The sequence below is a fragment of the Vicia villosa genome, linkage group LG3 (assembly GCF_029867415.1).
Source record: "Vicia villosa cultivar HV-30 ecotype Madison, WI linkage group LG3, Vvil1.0, whole genome shotgun sequence".
Taxonomy (NCBI): domain Eukaryota; kingdom Viridiplantae; phylum Streptophyta; class Magnoliopsida; order Fabales; family Fabaceae; genus Vicia; species Vicia villosa.
In genome coordinates this window covers 216,967,747-216,987,585 of record NC_081182.1, presented here as the reverse complement: position 1 = coordinate 216,987,585, position 19,839 = coordinate 216,967,747, and the positions used below count along the sequence as shown (strand labels likewise).

The 19,839-nt window shown below is 37.1% G+C and overlaps 1 protein-coding gene across 2 annotated transcripts; it reads left to right on the top strand.

Moving 5' to 3' along the window:
- Positions 1–5,862: 5,862 nt before the first annotated feature.
- Positions 5,863–18,116, top strand: LOC131593575 (transcription elongation factor SPT6 homolog). 2 transcript variants are annotated; one of them, XM_058866142.1, is made up of 18 exons: positions 5,863–6,045; positions 6,156–6,212; positions 6,967–7,081; positions 7,172–7,241; positions 7,343–7,418; positions 7,641–7,746; positions 7,855–8,005; positions 8,129–8,323; positions 8,415–8,540; positions 8,727–9,107; positions 9,203–9,313; positions 9,403–10,170; positions 11,417–11,561; positions 11,680–12,827; positions 12,979–13,185; positions 13,602–13,938; positions 14,875–17,438; positions 17,559–18,116. In XM_058866142.1, exons 1-17 carry the CDS (start codon positions 6,000–6,002, stop codon positions 17,394–17,396), a joined length of 6,561 nt encoding a protein of 2,186 aa, XP_058722125.1. In that variant the 5' UTR covers positions 5,863–5,999; the 3' UTR covers positions 17,397–17,438; positions 17,559–18,116. The 2 variants fall into 2 exon arrangements, with proteins under 2 accessions (XP_058722125.1, XP_058722124.1); XM_058866141.1 differs by having other exon boundaries at positions 6,964–7,081.
- Positions 18,117–19,839: the final 1,723 nt, after the last annotated feature.

Sequence of the window (19,839 nt, the reverse complement as noted above, 5' to 3'; positions counted from 1 at the left end):
GTATAATGGATGAGCCTTGTTTGATGGACCTGGTTTTCAGAATGGCCTCTGGTACTATTATCGGACCGATATCTGTTGTTGTGAGTGGCAATGGCATGTATTGATCCTGCGGGACTCCTTTGAATGGCTTCAGTTGGGAGATGTGAAAAACTGGATGTATCTTGGCTTCATTTGGTAGGTTTAACTTGTAAGCCACATTACCTACTTTGGCCATAACAGGAAATGGTCCAAAATATCGCATTCCTAGCTTCTGGTTTCTGCTTAATGTGACAGAGTGCTGCCTATAAGGCTGGAGCTTTACTAATACCAGATCTCCCACTTCAAATGACACATCAATTCGCTTCTTGTCAGCTTGATTTTTCATGTAAACTTGAGCTCTTTCCAATTTTTGTTTCAACTACTGCAAAATTCGATCCTGATTGATCAGCTGTTCCTGCAGAGTGAAAGGGTTTGTTGCTTCTGGAGTGTATCGAATCAATGTCGGTGGATCTCTCCCATATACTGCTTTAAAGGGTGTCATGCCAATACTTGTATGGAATGATGTGTTGTGCCAAAATTCGGCCCAGCTCAAAGCCTTGTACCAAGCCTTTGGATTGTTAAAAGTGAAACATCGAAGAAACATTTCCAAACACTTGTTCACTACCTCTGACTGGCCATCAGATTGAGGATGATATGCTGAACTCATGGCTAATGTGGTACCCTGTAGTTGAAACAAATTTTTCCAAAAATTGTTGGTAAAAACCTTATCCCTGTCAGACACTATTGACTTAGGCATGCCATGTAACTTGACAATATGTGTCATGAATAACTCAGCAACAGACTTGCTTGTGTAGTCCCCCTTGAGTGCTATGAAATGACCATATTTTGACAAACGGTCTACTACTACCATTATAGTATTGAAACCATAAGAATTAGGTAGTCCTATTATAAAATCCATTGATATGTCCTCCCATACTTGGGCCGGTATAGGCAGTGGTTGTAGCAATCCAGCAGGTTTAGTATGCAAAGTTTTTGCTTGTTGACAAATTACACAAGATTGAACAAATTTTCGCACATCCTGCTTCATATCTGGCCAGTAGAATTGTTCTGTCACCCTTGCCAACGTTCTTGTTATCCCTGAATGTCCCCCAATTGGTGAATTATGGAATTCTTGTAAGAGGTGCTGTATAAGATCAACATCCATAGGTACCACAATTCTATTTCTCCGGTATAACAAGTCGCCCTTCACTGAGTAATTCGGGTGCAATAGTGGTTGCTCAATACATTGTTGCATGATAACTTGTAACTTGGAATCTTTCCGCAGTGCTTCTTTCAACTTCAGAACAATCGAATTCTTGGGCTCAGACCATGATAAAGTCATTACTCTAGAAAGTGCATCAGCTGCCAAATGGTCTTTCCCCGGCTTATACTCTATTGTGAAATCATATCCCAAAAATTTATGCAGCCATTCTTGTTATTCCGGTGTTTGCAAACTTTGATCCATCAAGCTTCGCAAACTCTTCTGATCAGTTCTGATAATAAATCTATGGCCTAATAGATAATGTCGGAACTTTGCAATTGCTTCAGCTATGGCCAACATCTCTCTAAAATAAGCTGACTTCTTTTGTGTGCATGGTGCAAGTTTCTTGGAAAAATACGCAATTGGGTGGCCATTTTGATGCAACACTGCACCTATACCCACTCCAGATGCATCAGTTTCTACGATAAATGGCTGTTGGAAATTAGGTAAGCCAAGAACAGGTGCTGACATAATAGCTTCCTTAAGTCTTAGGAATGCTATTGTTGTTTCCTCAGTCCATGAATAACCATCTTTCTTAAGTAATTCAGTTAAAGGAGCAGCGATCCTGACATATGCTTTGATAAAACGTCTGTAGTAGCCTATGAGACCCAAAAACCCTCTCAGTTGTTTCACATTATTTGGTGTTGGCCACTGAAGGATCGCCTGAACCTTGCTATTATCCATAGATACTCCTTGGCCAGAAACTATGTGACTCAAGTATTCAATTTCCAATACTCCAAATGAACACTTCGAGAGATTCACAAACAGTAGATGTTGTTGAATGACTCTTAAAACATTTTCTAAATGTGTCAAGTGTTTATTCCAAGTGGAGTTATAAATGAGTATATCATCAAAAAAAACTAGCACATATTTTCTCAAAGCATCGTGAAAAATTTGATTCATCAAATTCTGAAAAGTTGCAGGAGCATTTGTTAATCGAAAAGGCATGACTAACCATTCATAATGTCCATGATGTGTTCTAAAAGCTGTTTTATGCCTATCCTCTGGTTGCACCAGAATCTGATGATATCCTAACCTTAAGTCTAATTTTGAAAAAAACTTTGCACCAAATAGCTCATCTAATAGTTCGTCTACAGTTGGCATAGGAAAACTATCCTTTATGGTCACCGTATTTAAGGCCCTATAATCAGTACAAAATCTCCAAGTACCATCTTTCTTTTTCACAAGTAAAATTAGTGAGGAAAAAGGACTAGTACTAGGTTGTATAATACCTTGATCAAGCATTTCATGCACCATTTTCTCAATTTGTTCCTTCTGACTATGGGGGTATCTGTAAGGTTTGAGTTTTACAGGCTTAGCCTTCCAGCAGTGGGATCGCATGATTCTGACTTTGAGGGGGTGGTAGAGATGTTGGAGTTTGAAAAATGATCTATATGTGCGTAACATCAGAGCAATCTCATGAGCGGTGTCTTGTGGCAGTTCTTTCAAAGCATCATCTTCTGTGTGAAATTGAAGTAGTTGAACTGCAAAAGTTTCAGCAATAGCATTAGTATTTTGCAGTCTTCTACAGTGATTAAACTGAGCTAGTTTAGGTGGTGTTCCCCTCTCTCCTTGTAATGTCACAAAAGTTAGGAACCACTCCCTCAGCATTCATAGTTTGGCCATTACCCACCAACACTTTGAAGCCTGGTCTGGTTCAACTGGTAATTTGAGAAATTCGACAATTCTAGGTTGTAAGAAATTGTCGGAACTTCCTCCATTGATTAATACTTACACACTAATTTGTCCAATATGGCCTATGAATCGCAGAATACCCATGCTGTTGGTCCCTTTCATTGCATTCAGAGATAAATGGTGGTCATTTGTGGTTGGTTGAGGCTCAGGGTCAGTCATATCTTGCAGGGCTTTTTGTGGTTCAGGTTCTTTGTTTATTTCAGTGTCGTCAAATTGCAGCATCATGACTTGACGGTTTGAACATTTATGGTTTAGATAAAATTGGTCATCACACCAATAACATAGACATTTTTCTCTTCTCAATTGCATTTCAGCTGGGGAGATTCTTTTGATGTTTGGGTTTCTTTGATTGGGATTCATGGGTCTTGTTGGTGGGGTTTGAAGGTGAGGAGTATGGTTTGCTTTTTGTGTAGTTTCTGGTTCATTTGAATTGAAGGGTGCTCTGTGGTTGTATGAATTTGATGGTATGGATTTTTGTGGTTTATTGGTTGAGGTATATTTTTCTTCATATACTTTAGCAAGGGACACAACTTTGACAATAGAAATTGGTGTGTGAATCATCACATCCCGTCTGATCTCAGGAGTTAAGCCACTAATGAAACAATCAATCAATGCATCATTACTCAAGCCGTAAACTCTGTTAGCTAATGAAGTAAATTGCATGTAATAATCAGCCACAGTTCCTATTTGACTTAATTTGAATAACGTTGCTCTGGGACACTCGTAAATTGATGGGCCGAAATCAAGTTCTAAAGCTAGCGTGAACTCCACCCAAGAATGAAATGGGTGAGAACGCTGCATCATCTGGAACCAAGGAACGTGCACACATGAGCCAATATTTAAGGAGTAATGAAAGCAGTTACTATTATGCAAGTTGTGAGAAAAGAATAGAGATAATTCTCACAACTTGCATAATAGTAAATGCTTTTATTATTCCTTAAATATTGGCTCCTGTGTGCACGTAGTCCCTCAACCTTTAACTAGTCACACGTTTCCTCATTCCTTTCCTTACCCTAACTGCATTAGTCCCCATTTTTCCATGTGGGCCCCCCTTAGCTGAGAACGTGCTCATCCTATTTTCATTCATTGCATAGTATTGAACTCATGTTTTATTTTGGATTAATGATACTATCTCGTGAACATGTATGTTTATGATTTGTTGTTGAGAGGCCATAATGCTGAATATCTTGGATATGACGTTATATTATCTTGTGGATTATTATTGAGATATGATTATGGTATGAGACATGATCATTTATGAAATTCATGAGTATTTATTATTTTCCGTTGTGAATGCATATTCTTGATGAATTATGACAATTGAAAGGCGTTACCTTGATGACTAGGAGTAATTGTATATTTGATGACGAATGATGTTGGTTTTTAAAAGCTTTTAGTTTTTGAAAACGTCGTTGTGACGCCCTTTGTTTATATGCATGCTTATTTACTCTGATTATACATTAAATATTTGGGGCATTAGAAAGGAGTGTTACAATGTTGATTCAAATTTGTTTAAGAGAAAATATTCGATGAAGGAATATGACAAATGCGATGTTGATTCAAATTTGAGGGTGATTAGAATGTGACAAAAATACGACGATGGTGGGTGATTACATCGCTGATTCGATGATATGTACTTAGAGAAGAAAAAATGAAAATTAGAATTCTTATTGATAAAGTTTTTTTAAACATTTGTTTATTATTTTTTTAAAAAAGTTTATTGTTAGTTTTTGATGTATTTTTTAATACAAAATTCATCTAATAAATAATAAAATATGATTTATTAAATTTATAAAGTGAGACAGATAATAAAAAGACGAACACTCCGATATCCTAGAGCTTATCATAGGGACCTAAGAATTTACCTAACAAAATACATCCATATAATTAAATGAATGGAATAAATCAAATTTATTTAGTTGTTTTTTTTTTTTCATTTGATGAATGAATGAGATAGAGATAAATTAATTATTAGATAGATTTGATGAACTTTCTCTTAATTGATTTTATTGCAATCCTAATCTCTATTACTTTTCCATCATTTCATTCTTACAATAAAAGAAAATCGCGTCAAGACAAGTGAACGTAGATACAATCATTCATTATTCTCATTTCCCATATGATTAATAAAGTAATACTTTCAATAAAATTCGTGCAATGTACAAAGACATTCACCATTTCGTGAGGACTTTCTAGAACATGACCAACACTAACACACCTCACACAAAATATGAAAATTAAAATTAAATTAATATGATATGATACTAAAAATGTCAAATATTTTAAAACATTTACTATTAAAATTATAAGAAAAACGAGAAAGTAATATTTTATATAAATTATAGTATATAAATTATTTAAAAAATTAAATTGAAATAAATTGATAATATAATTTTTTTTTATAGTAAATCATAACGGTTAATTTGTTGGAAGTGTTTGACTTTTATTTAAATTTTTTTAAAATAATATAATTTAGTGGTTGTGATGCATTGATAATATAAATTATTTTAACGGACAATGCATAACATTAAACTCTTATTTAAATAAAAAATAATAAAAATTATTAACTTACCATCTAAATTAGTAACTTACTTATGAAGGATAAATGAGTAACTTACCATCTATTTTACTATTTTCTCTAAAAATGATAGATAAATAATTCAAATAAGAAATACTAGTACTTAAAAAAAATTAAAAAATACACATGGAAGCGTGACATGCATATTGCCACTTGTGCCACTCCAAACTAGACACCAAACCCCAAATTTTCTCAACTACTATGATTAGCACAACAAGTAAAATACCCCAATGGCATTATCGTAAATAAACCAAAAAACCAAGGGCACGATCGTCCATAAAATATCATCCGTTAAACTTCACAAAAACGCGAAACGCGACACCTACTCTCACACCTCACTCTCACACTCACTCTCTCTCCATTTCCACAATCACCAATTTCGTTTTCATTTCACCTCTACATAACTTCTCAAAACCCTTCCTCAAGAGTTAGGGTTTTTCATTTTCGATGGCGAGAGTCAGAAAAAAATCCACTCCCGAAGAAGATGAACAAGGTGAGAAATGTCTACATTGCGTTTCACTAGCTACGCACATTACAATTATCGTCGATTTTTTTGATGCTAATTTCATTTCTATGATTCTGATTTGTGTTTCTGTTTTTCAGAGAAAATCCAAAGGAAAGGGAAGAGGAAATTAGCTTCTACTGCCGAAGACGATGACGGTAACTCCATGAATTTAGGTTCAATCAGCTTCAGTGAAAGAGTTCATTTAGTATTTGTTTTCAATTTTTTGTTGAATAGTTGTTATTGCATGTGTTGATTTTTGAACTTTGTTAAGTATACATGAAAAATGTAACAATGCTCTTATACCAAAATGCAATGATGCTATTTATATTTTAAATATGATCAAAATCAAACGATTTTTGTTAATATATTTTTTGGTTTTTTTAAGTATATGTGATTGTAAAAGATATTTTTGGTATTTGTTATGAAGCACTTGCACAAACACGATATTGACACTTAGAAAATGGTATGTAGCACAGTCACCTTGGAAAAAAGGCGTGTCAGTGTGTGTCAGACATCTGCACCAACAATTACGTTTAGTTTATTCATTTTTTGTTCAAATTATGACCGGTGTTGCCGTGGCGGCGTCGAGGTCATGTTCGGAGTGTCCGTGCTTCACATGTATAATTTAAGAAAATATAAGTGATTAAAATCTAAAAGAATCTGCATGTGACTGTTTCATGAGTGTTATCTAAGGTGTTTGTGCTACATTTATTAATTGTTTGAGCAAGAGAATAATTTTTTTATGTATTATTATAGTGATGTGTATGTCATATTTTCTTAATTATACAGTGTTTTTGTGCCGGGCTTGGGTAGTATGCGGGATTTATAGGTTTTGTGAGACTAGTACTATTGAGGATGTTGTTGGAAAAATGTTTTGACGGTTTTTTTTTTCTTGACTTGGTGAAGCAGATGAAGAGATGGATGAGTTTGAGGTGGATGGGTTTTTAGTTGGTAGTGATGAAGACGAGGAAGCTAGCAGTGAAGAAGATAATTCTAAGCAATCACAAAAGAAGAAAAAGAGAAAGTTATTATATTTTCCTACATTTAATGCAAGTTCACATTTATGTATTGCTTTGGATTGACTCAATACTGTGTTGGTGTTACCCATTTTCAGGAGATCATCGAAAAACATTGTTCTTGACGACGATGATCTTGAATTGATACGTGAGAACAAGAAAAAAATGGTTTGGCTTTTGCTTTTTTATAACTGGTACTTAAATGATGTACAAGCATCCGAGAGTTTGCTTTTTATAATTTATCTTTTTTCTTCATTTGGTATTCGAAGAATGATGGAAAGCTCAAGAGGCTTAAAAAGACTGGCAGAGTTACCGAGCCGATGGAACAATCTTCTGATGATGAAGGTGATCAGTATCAGCTTGTTGTTTCGTCATCTTGTATTTTGCTTCCCCTTTTTTATGATAATTTAAGTTTCATATGATGGCTGCTTGTTGGACAAGTGTGACATGATAGCCATCAAGCTGTTTGGAACACAATTCTGCGTTGTATATCTTCAGTTTTCATCTGGATTTTTTTTTCCGTTTACTATTGTTTGTAAATTAATTTAAATTTGAATAATCATCCAGGATCTCTTAATGATCTTTTCGAAGAGTCTGAAGATGCTGAAGATGATATGTCAGATTTTATAGTGGACGACGAGCCTGCTATGTATGGGAAGGGAGATTCTCTCAGGTATACTATATCATGATTAACATGAATGATTGGATAATATTCTGATAGTTTTTATAATGTCTTGCTGTTATTAGCCCTTCAATATTGGATTTTGTTGTTGACTTATAGACCAAAAAAGTTTAAAGGCACGAAACATTCATCTTCAATTTCAAAAGAAGCCAATCGCAGATCTGGTAAGTCAGGCGATGATCCTAAAAATATGGACGTAGCTGGAGAGGGTAACTCTGTTGCTGATTCAGACTTACCTGAGAGGATACAGGTTGCTTTCAATGATTTTTGTTAATTACTAATATATAGTTGTCAATCATAATTGTGATTTAAATTTAATCTCTCTCTAATTTCTACAAACGATTTAAATTTAATCTTTCTTTAATTTCTACAGATGATTGAGGACATTGTAGGATCTATTCCAGTTGACAGAATGAGTATCGAAGAAGAAAGTTCTTGGATACTACGCCAACTTGCATCCAACATAAATCCATTGTTCAGTGAGGCCAAATCCTGTGGACTAGGTGATTCAGTAAATAGGGAGGATATTGTTAGGTTCTTGGAATTGTATCATATAAAGAAATATGATGTAAGAGTTACATGATTTAAATTACTTTTTTGGGTCACGTGTGCTGGACGAAATTCCTTTAGTTTTCTAAAGTTTCTTTATTCTGTTTTAGATTCCGTTTATTGCCATGTACCGTAAAGAACAATGCCCCAGTCTTCTGAGAGATAGTAAACAGGATGACTCAGAAAGCACATTATTGAATGACGGTGAGGGAAAACCTAAATTGAACTGGCACAAGGTAATTTTAATTCTGTTTTTATTGTTTGTATGATATGACTTAAGCTAGAAGTAGTTGCATTTTTTTTAAGGATTTATATGTTGCATTGGAAAAATATAAATTGTTAAAATTGTAAATTAAGTGAATTAAAGAACTCTATGCATAACGGTATAAGAGCATGACGAAATGGGTCCATTTTGAGTGTAGATACTCTGGATAATCAAGGAATTGGACATAAAATGGCTACATCTTCAGAAACGAAAGAGCATGCTCCAAAGATACTATAACAAACATTTTGAGGATGAATGCCAAATGTCTTTCCTTGCCGAGGAATCCATTTTCCACAAGCAGATTTTTGACTCGATCACCAATATGCTCGAGAAGGCTGAAACAGAGAAAGAGATTGATGATGTTGATATGAAGTTTAATTTGTATTTTCCACCAGCTGACGAGTTCTTAAGTAGTGGTTATAAAAGGCCTCTGATGAAGACATACTATTCCGATTGCAGAAAGGCAGGATTGTCTTCACTTGCTAGGAAAATTGGAAATCCTGAGAAATTTAGTTCTGTAGTTACTCTTAACAAAGTGGTAAATTTTTGCTTTTGTTGGCCTGTGTCTTAATGTTTTCATAATTCCTTTTGTTTTTTGATTGATAGATAACTGGAGAATTTCTTGTATACTAGGGAATTGCGAGTGAAGAAGATCCAGAGGAATCTCCAGAGGAGATGGCTGTCATATATACATGTGAAACTTTTCAAACTTCAGAAGCCGTGCTTAAAGGCGCCAGGCACATGGTATTCTGTTGAGTTCATCAATTGGTCCTCCATAAGTTTATCAAATTAATTTGTCATTGCTTAGCTTACACTAAAATTTTATTTTTCAGGCTTCCTTGATGTTAAGCTGCGAGATACCTTTCAGGAAACAAGTCCGCAGCATATTTATGGATAAGGCTTTAGTATCAACTAGCCCTACATTGAAAGGAAATATAGTTATAGATTCCTTTCATGAATTTGCTGGATTTAAGTGGCTGAAGGACAAACCTCTCTTGAAGTTTGAGGATTCTCAATGGCTTCTCATTCAGAAGGGTGAAGAAGAGGAACTTCTTAAAGTTGAAATAAAGTTGCCTGATGATGCTGTAAAGGAGTTGATGGCGATCTTCAACGATGCTTATCTCAAAGACAGTGAAGGAACATCTACTCAACTTTGGAATGAGCAGCGTAAATCAATCCTGCAGGATACTATTTCAAGCATTCTTTTGCCTTCTATGGAGAAGGAAGCACGGGCATTGTTAAATGCTAAGGCCAAAATCTGCTCATTAATGAAGTATGCGATGCAGTTTTGGAACAGAGTCTCTGTGGCACCCTATCTAAACAATGACAATGCTGCTGTACAAGAGCGGGGAGTAGTAGCTTGTTGCTGGGGAAATGGTAAGCCAGGTACCACATTTGTCATGTTGGATTCTAAAGGTGAGTTGGTTGATATAATGCATGCCGGGTCACTGACACTGCGATCTCAGAATGTCAATGACCAGCAGCGCAAAAAAAGTGACCAGAAGTGTGTCCTTAAGTTCCTAACAATTCATCGACCTAAGGTTATTGTACTAGGAGCTGCCAATGCGACCTGTATAAGGTTGAAGGAGGACATCAATGAGGTGAGTTATTCTTACGTCTTACTGGATGAACCATTTTTTTTTGTATTATTCGAGTTTAACTTTAATCCCATCTTCCCATAAAGAGTGATGGGATTTTATGGTTAGACTGAAACTGTTACTGTATCCTAAACTGGTGTGCGGGCATCTCAATAAGAGAAAATTGTATTTGTGTAGGTTCCAATTGAGACATTAATGACCTACTCAAATGTTTTTGTTGTATTTCTTTGTTTTTATTTTCTTTCTAATTATCATGGGTTGCACGTCATATACCATTCAGATTTTTTTTTGAGTTTCATGCGGAAGGAAGCAAGTGCCTTGCTGAATGCTAAGGGTAAACTTTGTAATTAATACGGTATTAATACAGTATGCAATGCTAAGGCTAAACCCTTGTGAAGTTTAGTGGTATTAGGGTTATAATAGAAGTTTAGTCTAGTTCTAGAGTTAGAACTTAGAAGTAGTAGTTTGCTGCTTTAAGGTTGTTAGTACTAGTTTGGTAGTATGTGGGATATAAGTAGTAATTTAGTGGTATTATTAGGGTTATGAGTGTCTGTTGTATATTGCTGATACGGAGGCTTATACTGGTTATTACTGTGGATGCATTATGGAGTGTAGTTGCCTGTGTGAGATACCCTTATTTTTTGAAATAATTTGTTTTCTTACAAGGATAATGTATATTAATATAATGTGTATGTGTGTCTATATATATTTTTATTTGTAAGTGTGGTTTTGTTTGTTTACTTAAGTAATTCCTTTTATGTTTGAACTTCCTTAATGAGTTGTAGTTCCTGTAATTTATATCGTTATTTCTGCATTTTGCAATCCCGCATTGGAGGTTATTAATTTTCGCCCATATAGTGACAGTTTTAAATGTCATCTGTTTTCTTGATAAGTAACATTGATGCTGTATGTTAATCATCTTTGGTTCTTAGTGTTACTTGTGCTATTTTAATTATATTATGTAGGGGTGGCAAAACAAGCCCATCCCTCCGGGCACGCCCGTTATGCCCATATTTCGCGGGCCGAGTCAAGGTTTTAGGGCCGCACTCGCCCCGCCTTCAATTTTTGCTGGGCAAGCCAAGTTTTAAGGTTCACACCCTCCATTATGCCCGCTCCGCTCCGTTTTTGCGTTTTTGTGGAGCGGACCTAAACATGGTGGGCATGCCCCGTTTGCCGCCCCTAATATTATGCATGAGTTGGCACCTTTATTTTGTTATTCAATGAGTTTTATTATATTATTATCATTCAGATTATTTCCATGATGTCTGAGGACAATTTTCAAGACGTCAGTCAAGATATGAATGGACTACCAGCAGTTGTATTGGGGGACGAAGGCTTGCCGCATCTGTATGAAGAGTCAGAGATATCAATGAGCCAGTTCCCCAGACAATATGGTAATCAATTTAATTATTTTTTTCGAGCCTCCATTTCTAGTTTTAAGTTTTTATCATCTCTATCCTGACATTTAGGAGTTTCTTTTTGGATAGTTATACAGTTTTTAAAATTTTGTAGGCATTGTAAAGAGAGCTGTGGCCCTTGGACGTTACCTTCTAAATCCACTGGCAATGGTTGCAACACTCTGTGGAGTCAATAAAGAGGTATTGTCTTGGAAATTAAACCCTCTGGAGACATTCCTTTCAAGTGATGAAAAAATGGAGATGATTGAATGGATCATGATAGATATTACTAACCAAGTAGGTATAGACATAAATATGGGAATTAGACATGACTGGCTGTTGGCACCTTTGCTGTTTGTTTCTGGTCTTGGACCCACGAAAGCTGGTGTTTTGCATAGAGAACTACTTGGAGGTACAGATGTGAGAAATCGGAAGGACTTGGCCAAATTTGGACTGAACACTAAAAGGGTTTTCTGCAATGCTGTTGGTTTCTTACAGGTTTCTTGTGATGAACCAAATTTTGTTGATACTACTGGCAATATCCTTGACCGCACAAGAATTCATCCAGAATCATATAGTCTTGCTGAGGAATTAGCTAAAGCTGTTGTTACTAAAGATTATGCTGATGCCAATGATACCCAACTGAATGCAATTGAATGTATTCAAAATGATCCAAAACTGCTAGAGAGTTTTGATCTTAATGAATATGCTGACAGAATGGAAACTGAAAAAGGTGAATACAAAAGAGTTACTCTTTTTGACATAAAAATGGAACTAGTCCATGGATTTAAAGATCCCAGAAGCCCTTATCAGGAACCGACTCAAGAGGATGAGTTCTACATGGTAACTGGAGAATCAGGGGTTGCACTGATTGAAGGAGAAAGAGTTCAGGCAACAGTTCGTCGTGTACTGGCTCGTCAGGCATTCTGTGTGCTTGAATCTGGAATATCTGGAGTACTGTTTAAGGAGGACTTTTCAGATGATATTGGGGATATACCATTGACGGAAAAATTGCGTGAAGGCGTTGTGCTGAAATGCAAGATCAAACTAATTGATAAGAGTAGATGCCAGGTTAATCTGACATGTATGAAGAGTGTTGGTGATCAAAGTTTCCGCGACAAGGATCCCTATTATTGTCAAGGAAACATCGACTTGCTAAGTCAACAAGAGTCAACAGACAAAAAGGATGCAAATAAAAATTTCTTGTCGAGAAAAATTTCTCATCCCCATTTTCAGAATATAACTGCAGATCAGGCAAAGGAGGTATATATTTGTTGCTTGATATTTGTGTTCATTTCATTTCCATTTCCAGTCACTTCATTGAGATATTTATTGCTTGATATTTGTGTTCATTTCATTTCCATTTCCAGCCACTTCATTGAGATATTTATGTCATGTTTTCTCTATTGAATAGTTCCTTGCAGATAAGGCCGTTGGGGAATATATTTTCCACCCAAGTTCAAGGGGTCTATGTTATTTGACCCTATCTCTTAAATATTTTGATGCACTTTATGTACACAAAGACATTTTGGAAGGTGGGAAGAGTGATGATATGAATAGCTTGGTTGAACTTGGAAGGACATTAAAAATAGGAGAGGAAATATACGAGAGCATAGATAAGGTCAGTATCCTTAACTCAGATTTCAGATGGCTTAATCTTCTGGATGTCTCTTTCTTATATAGGGTTTCACTTATAAGTTCATACATGTCAATTTATCACTTTTGAAATTTCTTCTCGGTGTGTGTTTATGTCTCCTCGAACAAGTCATGATATGAAGGTCATGGATTCTGGGATTATGGTTTTTGATATCATGATATACTACATCATGTACATAATTTTTGCATAGTAAAAAAATGGCAATACGTTTAGAACATGTTTGTTAATTAGTGTTAGATTATGATAGACTCTGGAATTACCTGTTAATATTAAATTTGTCCGGGATAGTTATTACCTAGAGAAGATTTTTTGTTTGCACTTGTTTATCTAGAAATTCACTTCTTTTGTTCAGTCAATAATTTCCGCTGCTCTGACAATAGGTTATTGAGCTCTATGTCAACCCAATGGTAGTTCATCTGAATGATTTGATTAATTTCCGAAAATTTAAGAAAGGCTCCAAAGCTGAAGTTGACGAACTGTTGAAACACGAGAAGGAGGAATATCCAAACAGGATACCATATGGCATTGGCATTTCATATGAGTATCCTGGCGTTTTTATATTGTTTTACATTAGAAGTACAAATCCACATCATGAGTTTATTGCTGTTCATCCAAAAGGATTCAGATTCAGGAAGCAAATATTCGATAATGTTGAGCAGCTGATGGGATATTTTCAGAATCATATCAATGATACACGAGCGAAAGACCAATCAAAAGGTAAATGAAGATCTCTGTTTATCTACTCATTTGAGCTTACATTCTATTTTTTGACATGTTTTTTAAACTTGATTAAATTTATGTCCTACAAATATTTAAATTTGGGGAGTTATTCAAATTTATAGGTACTTGTTTCAAAATTCATTTGATAAGCAAAGGGCCCTGCTTAGATTTTGCTTTACTACAATCTCTTGACCTTACTATTTTCATTCGTACCAAAGCCTTCTTTCATTTATAGCTCTGAAGCTAAGGCTGAGTTTTTTTCTTTTCACTAATAAACATAACGAGCCTTTCATAACTTTCCAAGAAACTAGTTCCTTTACTTCCATATAATGCATATTTAATCTAGTGTTATAAAAACAAATTGAATAGGCTCCGTATAAGCCGTCTACATAATATTAATACTATGTGTTGGGAATTGCTTTTCTTTCAAAGATATGGTGAATGCCGGACATGAATATGGTGGTGGTTGGTGGATTAACTTCCCAACTTCATATAGTGGTTATCTTCATGGCATGACTTTTTTTAGTTAAATGTGACATATTTCAACTACATATATGCATGTGCATGAAATATTTGTCTATTTTGTTTCAGGCATACTATACAAATTTCATCTTCATAAGTATTGTTTCAATGTTATCAAAATTAAGTTTTTATTTGTGTTTCTCAGCAGTATGTTCTTCTGGAAACTATATTGTTGTCATGGTTTATTTGTTTTTATTCCAATACACATTCACTTTTATCATCATGTCAAATTGGTTATCATTACTCATTCAAACATTCCTGGTAGAAAGTGGCTAAAGTTCATCTTTAGTTTGGAGGGTTTTAAGTTCTATGGACATAATATTTCTCAGGAGATAACATTATCAATACTTTTACTCCATTTCTTGTTTGTGTACTTTGGTTGGTCTGACTCATCTATTTTATGCCTTTCAGATTACAATGACAGTGGGGGTGGCCGTGGCCGCGGTCGTGGTCGTGGCGGGGGTGGTGGAACATGCTACAAATGTGGTGAGTCGGGTCACATGGCTAGGGAGTGCACTCAGGAGGGTGGCGGAGGTGGAGGGAGGGGCGGTGGTGGTGGAACATGCTACAAATGTGGCGAGTCAGGTCACATGGCTAGGGAATGCACTCAAGAGGGTAGTGGAGGTGGAGGGAGGGGAGGCGGTGGTGGTGGAACATGCTACAAATGTGGCGAGTCGGGTCACATGGCTAGGGAATGCACTCAAGAGGGTGGCGGAGGTGGTGGGAGGGGTGGTGGTGGAACATGCTACAAATGTGGTGAGTCGGGTCATATGGCTAGGGAATGCACTCAGGAGGGTGGTGGAGGTGGTGGGAGAGGCGGTGGTGGTGGTGGAGCATGTTACAAATGTGGTGAGTCAGGTCACATGGCTAGGGAATGCACTCAAGAGGGCGGTGGAGGTGGAGGGAGGGGAGGTGGTTCCTGCTACAAATGTGGTGAGTCAGGTCACATGGCCAGGGAATGCACTCAAGAGGGCGGTGGAGGGGGAGGGAGGGGAGGTGGTTCATGCTATAAATGTGGTGAGTCAGGTCACATGGCTAGGGAATGCACTCAAGAGAGTGGTGGAGGTGGAGGGTGGAGCAGCGGTGGTGGACGTAGAGGTGGAAGAGGCCGTGGCCGTGGCCGTGGTTCTAGCTATAGCTCTTTCTCTCATGATGATAACGTTGATGTCAATGATGGTGGTGGGTTTGGTACTTCAGGTGGTGGGAGTGGATGGGGAGGAACTGGTGGTGGGAGTGGATGGGGAGGGACTGGCGGTAAAAGTTGGGGTGGAAATAATACAAATGAAGAAAGCAATCCCGTAACTGGTGGTTGGGGGGTCACAGCTGCCGATAATGGTGGATCTGGAAATGATAATGGTAAAAGTTGGGGCGGAAATAGTTCTAACAAAGAAAGCATTACAACAGAAGGTGGTTGGGGAGTCACAACTGGATCAGGAAATGAAATAGGTGGCACAAGTTGGGGTGGAAATAGTACTAACAAAGAGAGCAATGCAACAAAAGGTGGTTGGGGGGGAGGCGCAACTGGATCTGGAAATGAAAACGGTGGTAAAATTTGGGTTGGAAATAGTACTAATAATGAAAGCAATACAACAGGAGGCGGTTGGGGAGTCACAGCTGGATCTGGAAATGAAAATGGTGGTAAAAGTTGGGGTGGAAATAGTACTAACAAAGAGAGCAATACAACAGAAGGTGGTTGGGGAGTCACAACTGGATCTGGAAATGAAACTGGTGGTAAAAGTTGGGGTGGTAATAGTACTAACAATGAAAGCAATACAACAGGAGGTGGTTGGGGAGTCGCAGCTGGATCTGGAAATGAAAATGGTGGTAAAAGTTGGGGTGGTAATAGTACTAACAATGAAAGCAATACAACAGGAGGTGGTTGGGGAGTCGCAGCTGGATCTGGAAATGAAAATGGTGGTAAAAGTTGGGGTGGTAATAGTACTAACAATGAAAGCAATACAACAGGAGGTGGTTGGGGGGGAGTCACAACTGGATCTGGAAATGAAACTGGTGGTAAAAGTTGGGGTGGAAATAGTACTAACAAAGAAAGCAATGCAACTGAAGGTGGTTGGGGAGTCACAACTGGATCTGGAAATCAAAATTCTGGATGGAGTTCTGGTCATGGGAAGAATGCAGCTCCCTCTGGTGGTGAGAGTGGATGGGGAGGGACTAATGGTGGAAGTGGATGGGGAGGTACTGGAGGGAGTGGGGGTAAAAGTTGGGGTGGAAGTAGTACATATGAAGACAATAATACAGAAGAAGGTGGAGGCAGTGGCTATGGAGGCGGTGGTGGACGAGGAAGGGGTAGAGGTGGTGGGGTGTGCTTCAAGTGTGGTGAGTCGGGTCACATGGCTAGGGACTGCACTCAAGAGGGTGATGGAGGTGGAGGGAGGGGTGGAGGCGGACGAGGAGGTGGCAGAGGTGGTGGGGCATGCTACAAGTGTGGTGAATCAGGTCACATGGCTAGGGACTGCACCCAAGAGGGTGGTGGAGGTGGAGGATGGGGAGGCGGTGGACGAGGAGGCGGAAGAGGTAGTGGGGCATGCTTCAAGTGTGGTGAGTCGGGTCACATGTCTAGGGACTGCACCCAGGAGGGTGGTGGAGGTGGATGGGGAGGCGGGGGAAGAGGAGGCGGAAGAGGTGGTGGGTCATGCTTCAAGTGTGGTGAATCGGGTCACATGTCTAGGGACTGCACCCAGGAGGGTGGTGGAGGTGGAGGATGGGGAGGCGGTGGAAGAGGAGGCGGAAGAGGTGGTGGAGCGTGTTTCAAGTGTGGTGAGTCAGGTCACATGTCTAGGGATTGCACCCAAGAGGGTGGTGGAGGTGGAGGATGGGGAGGCGGTGGAAGAGGAGGCGGAAGAGGTGGTGGAGCGTGTTATAAATGTGGGGAGTCTGGGCATTTTGCGCGAGAATGCCCATCCAGCACTAGTTGAAGTTCAATACCTACTGTTTATATGATAGTTAATCTTTTACAGGTGCATATTTTAATATATTTTAATTTCAAAGTTCTGTTTTGCAATAGATTTTGTAAGGGTTTATGCTGGATCTCACCACTTTATACTAACTCCCGTTTTTTTTTTTTTTTATAATAACAGGTTGGGTGTTATTTTGTTTTTATGCTTTATGACATGGTTGGATTTTATGAAAACCTATTATGGTTCTTCTCGCGTATCAAAGTCTTCTCCTCCTGACATCATTTCTTATTTAAAAGAAATATTCCAGAAGGAAGTTTGCGGCTCGCTTGCTAGTAATGGTGGCTGTATCTTGAAATCATAATTCTGATGAAGTGGTTAGTTCTCATGATAAGAATATGCAACTACATCTTTTGATGAGTATATATGAAGAGAGGCTATTGGTAAAATTTGGTAACAATTTCCTTGATGCTAATGAGACTCCTAGTGGTTGGTATTTTACTCTTTAGAAGTAAACTCTCTTGTTTAGTTTGCTGTAATTTATGGCTGGGTATGTAGGTACAAAAACATGGCCTATTATTTGCAGTCTAGTTTATTTTTCATCTATCATCTGCATCTAGAGGAAACTTTTTCATATTACTCTTTACTCAAACTACTTTCTCCCTTTATTGTCCACCCAGTTGAAAAGATCATCACTGGTTTTCTATCTGTTTGGAATTATCTTTCACTGAATGAATTTTACATGCATTTTGTTGGGTCATGAGGGGTAAAGAGACATACAGTGGTGGAAACACTGGGCATGCAAAATAGGAATTGGGAAGAATATAAATTCTTACAACATTTAAGATGAAATGTTGGACTTAGAGGATAATACGCCAGGTTTTTTAACTAAAAGAAAATGACAACCAATAATTCTCTGAAAACTAGGAAAGAGCAACAAGTTTCAAGAGATAGAGAAGAAATACAGTTCTCCACATTAAACAGAAGAAAATTAAAGGGCATCATGTAAATTGCCTCTAACAGAATGTTAAATAAAAACTGATTGAGAATGTCTTTTTGTTGTAGGTACACCATTATTTTTTTAGAAATTAATTCAGTTAAATTGATCTTTTTGATGGGTAAATCAATGTTATTCTTTATATATCTCATGTAAAATAAGGCAGAGAGGTGTTTATTTGTTTGATTCTGTTCTCAGGTCCTTGATGGTTGATTAGTTGGACAATGCAAGAGATGTTTTTGTTATTACAATATATATGAAATTCCTTTAGTTTTTACTTTGAATCTGAACTGCTTCCTGTCAAGCATATACCTTTCGATCAAATTGAACGTGTTAAAGGAAGTTACAAGTAATTTCTAGATATTTAGTAGTGTCATAAAGAACAAAGGATAGGTTGGATGTCGACTGCTCCATTTAGAATGAAGGAGATTTGTTGGACCTTACTTGAGATGAAGTTAGATATGGTTGGTTTGTTATTGATTTCTTAAAAAAGTGATCTTATAATTATATTTCTGAAATTTTTATGTTGGAACTTGCTTGAAAAATAGAAGTTACTTTTAATTGAATAAAGAGTCAATTTTGTCTATAAATGTATTTTTTTTCAAAAATAAACTATCTCTTATTCAACTATTTACTGCTTGAAAGAAGAAAAAGCAGACCTCTTTTAAAAGTTGCTGTTATTAGCTGGGACTTGGTGTGTTCATACATCCTAGAGGCTTTTAAAAGTAGTGATCAATTTACTTTAGGGAAGTTTTGAAAGATGTGACCTTTGATGAGTCTCATGTGTAAAATATGTAACAAGAGACACATCATTCTGAGAAAGACACTACTTCTTTTGGGTCAGGTCATCAATTTTACAATTTTTGGTCATTAGTCAAATAAACCAAACTTGGATGCATCTATTTATTATTGGTGAAGTTTTAGAAGGGCGAGATAGCTTAATAGTAAACTAGGAGTCATACCTAACGGTGTTGTAGTGTCTGCAACAAAACTAGGTGAAGCTATTTCTATGCTCAACTAAACTCTTGAGTCTTTCCAAGATGGTTCTACAAAGGCAAGGAAATTTTGCTATTTCTATGCTCAACTAAACTCTTGAGTCTTTCCAAGATGGTTCTACAAAGGCAAGGAAATTTTGCAGACATATTTCAGATTTGAAGGGAAAACCATTGGACGAATCTACCTCCAGCTGAGCAAAACATAAACCTTTCAAACAAAATGCAAATAGTGTCAAGCTTGATAGTGTTCTGTAATATTAGGGATCATTTTGGAATATTGATAATGTGGAGTACTAGATTGATACAATTCCACCCGTTCAGAGAGGAAATAGGATATTTACATGCAATTCATTATCTCTAATATGAAATAATCTGTCTTTAAAATAAATAGATATGACAAGCAGAAATCACTATTTAAACCATATTCATAACACTAAATTAGCCAACTTTCTAATGCAAATGCATTAGGGAG

Bases quoted from the DNA above. Each gene is read 5' to 3' on its own strand.
- LOC131593575 (XM_058866141.1), top strand. From the start codon at position 6,000: ATGGCGAGAGTCAGAAAAAAATCCACTCCCGAAGAAGATGAACAAG. The intron at 6,046-6,155 runs GTGAGAAATGTC...TCTGTTTTTCAG, and splicing joins TCCCGAAGAAGATGAACAAG to AGAAAATCCAAAGGAAAGGG. The intron at 8,541-8,726 runs GTAATTTTAATT...TTTTGAGTGTAG, and splicing joins CTAAATTGAACTGGCACAAG to ATACTCTGGATAATCAAGGA.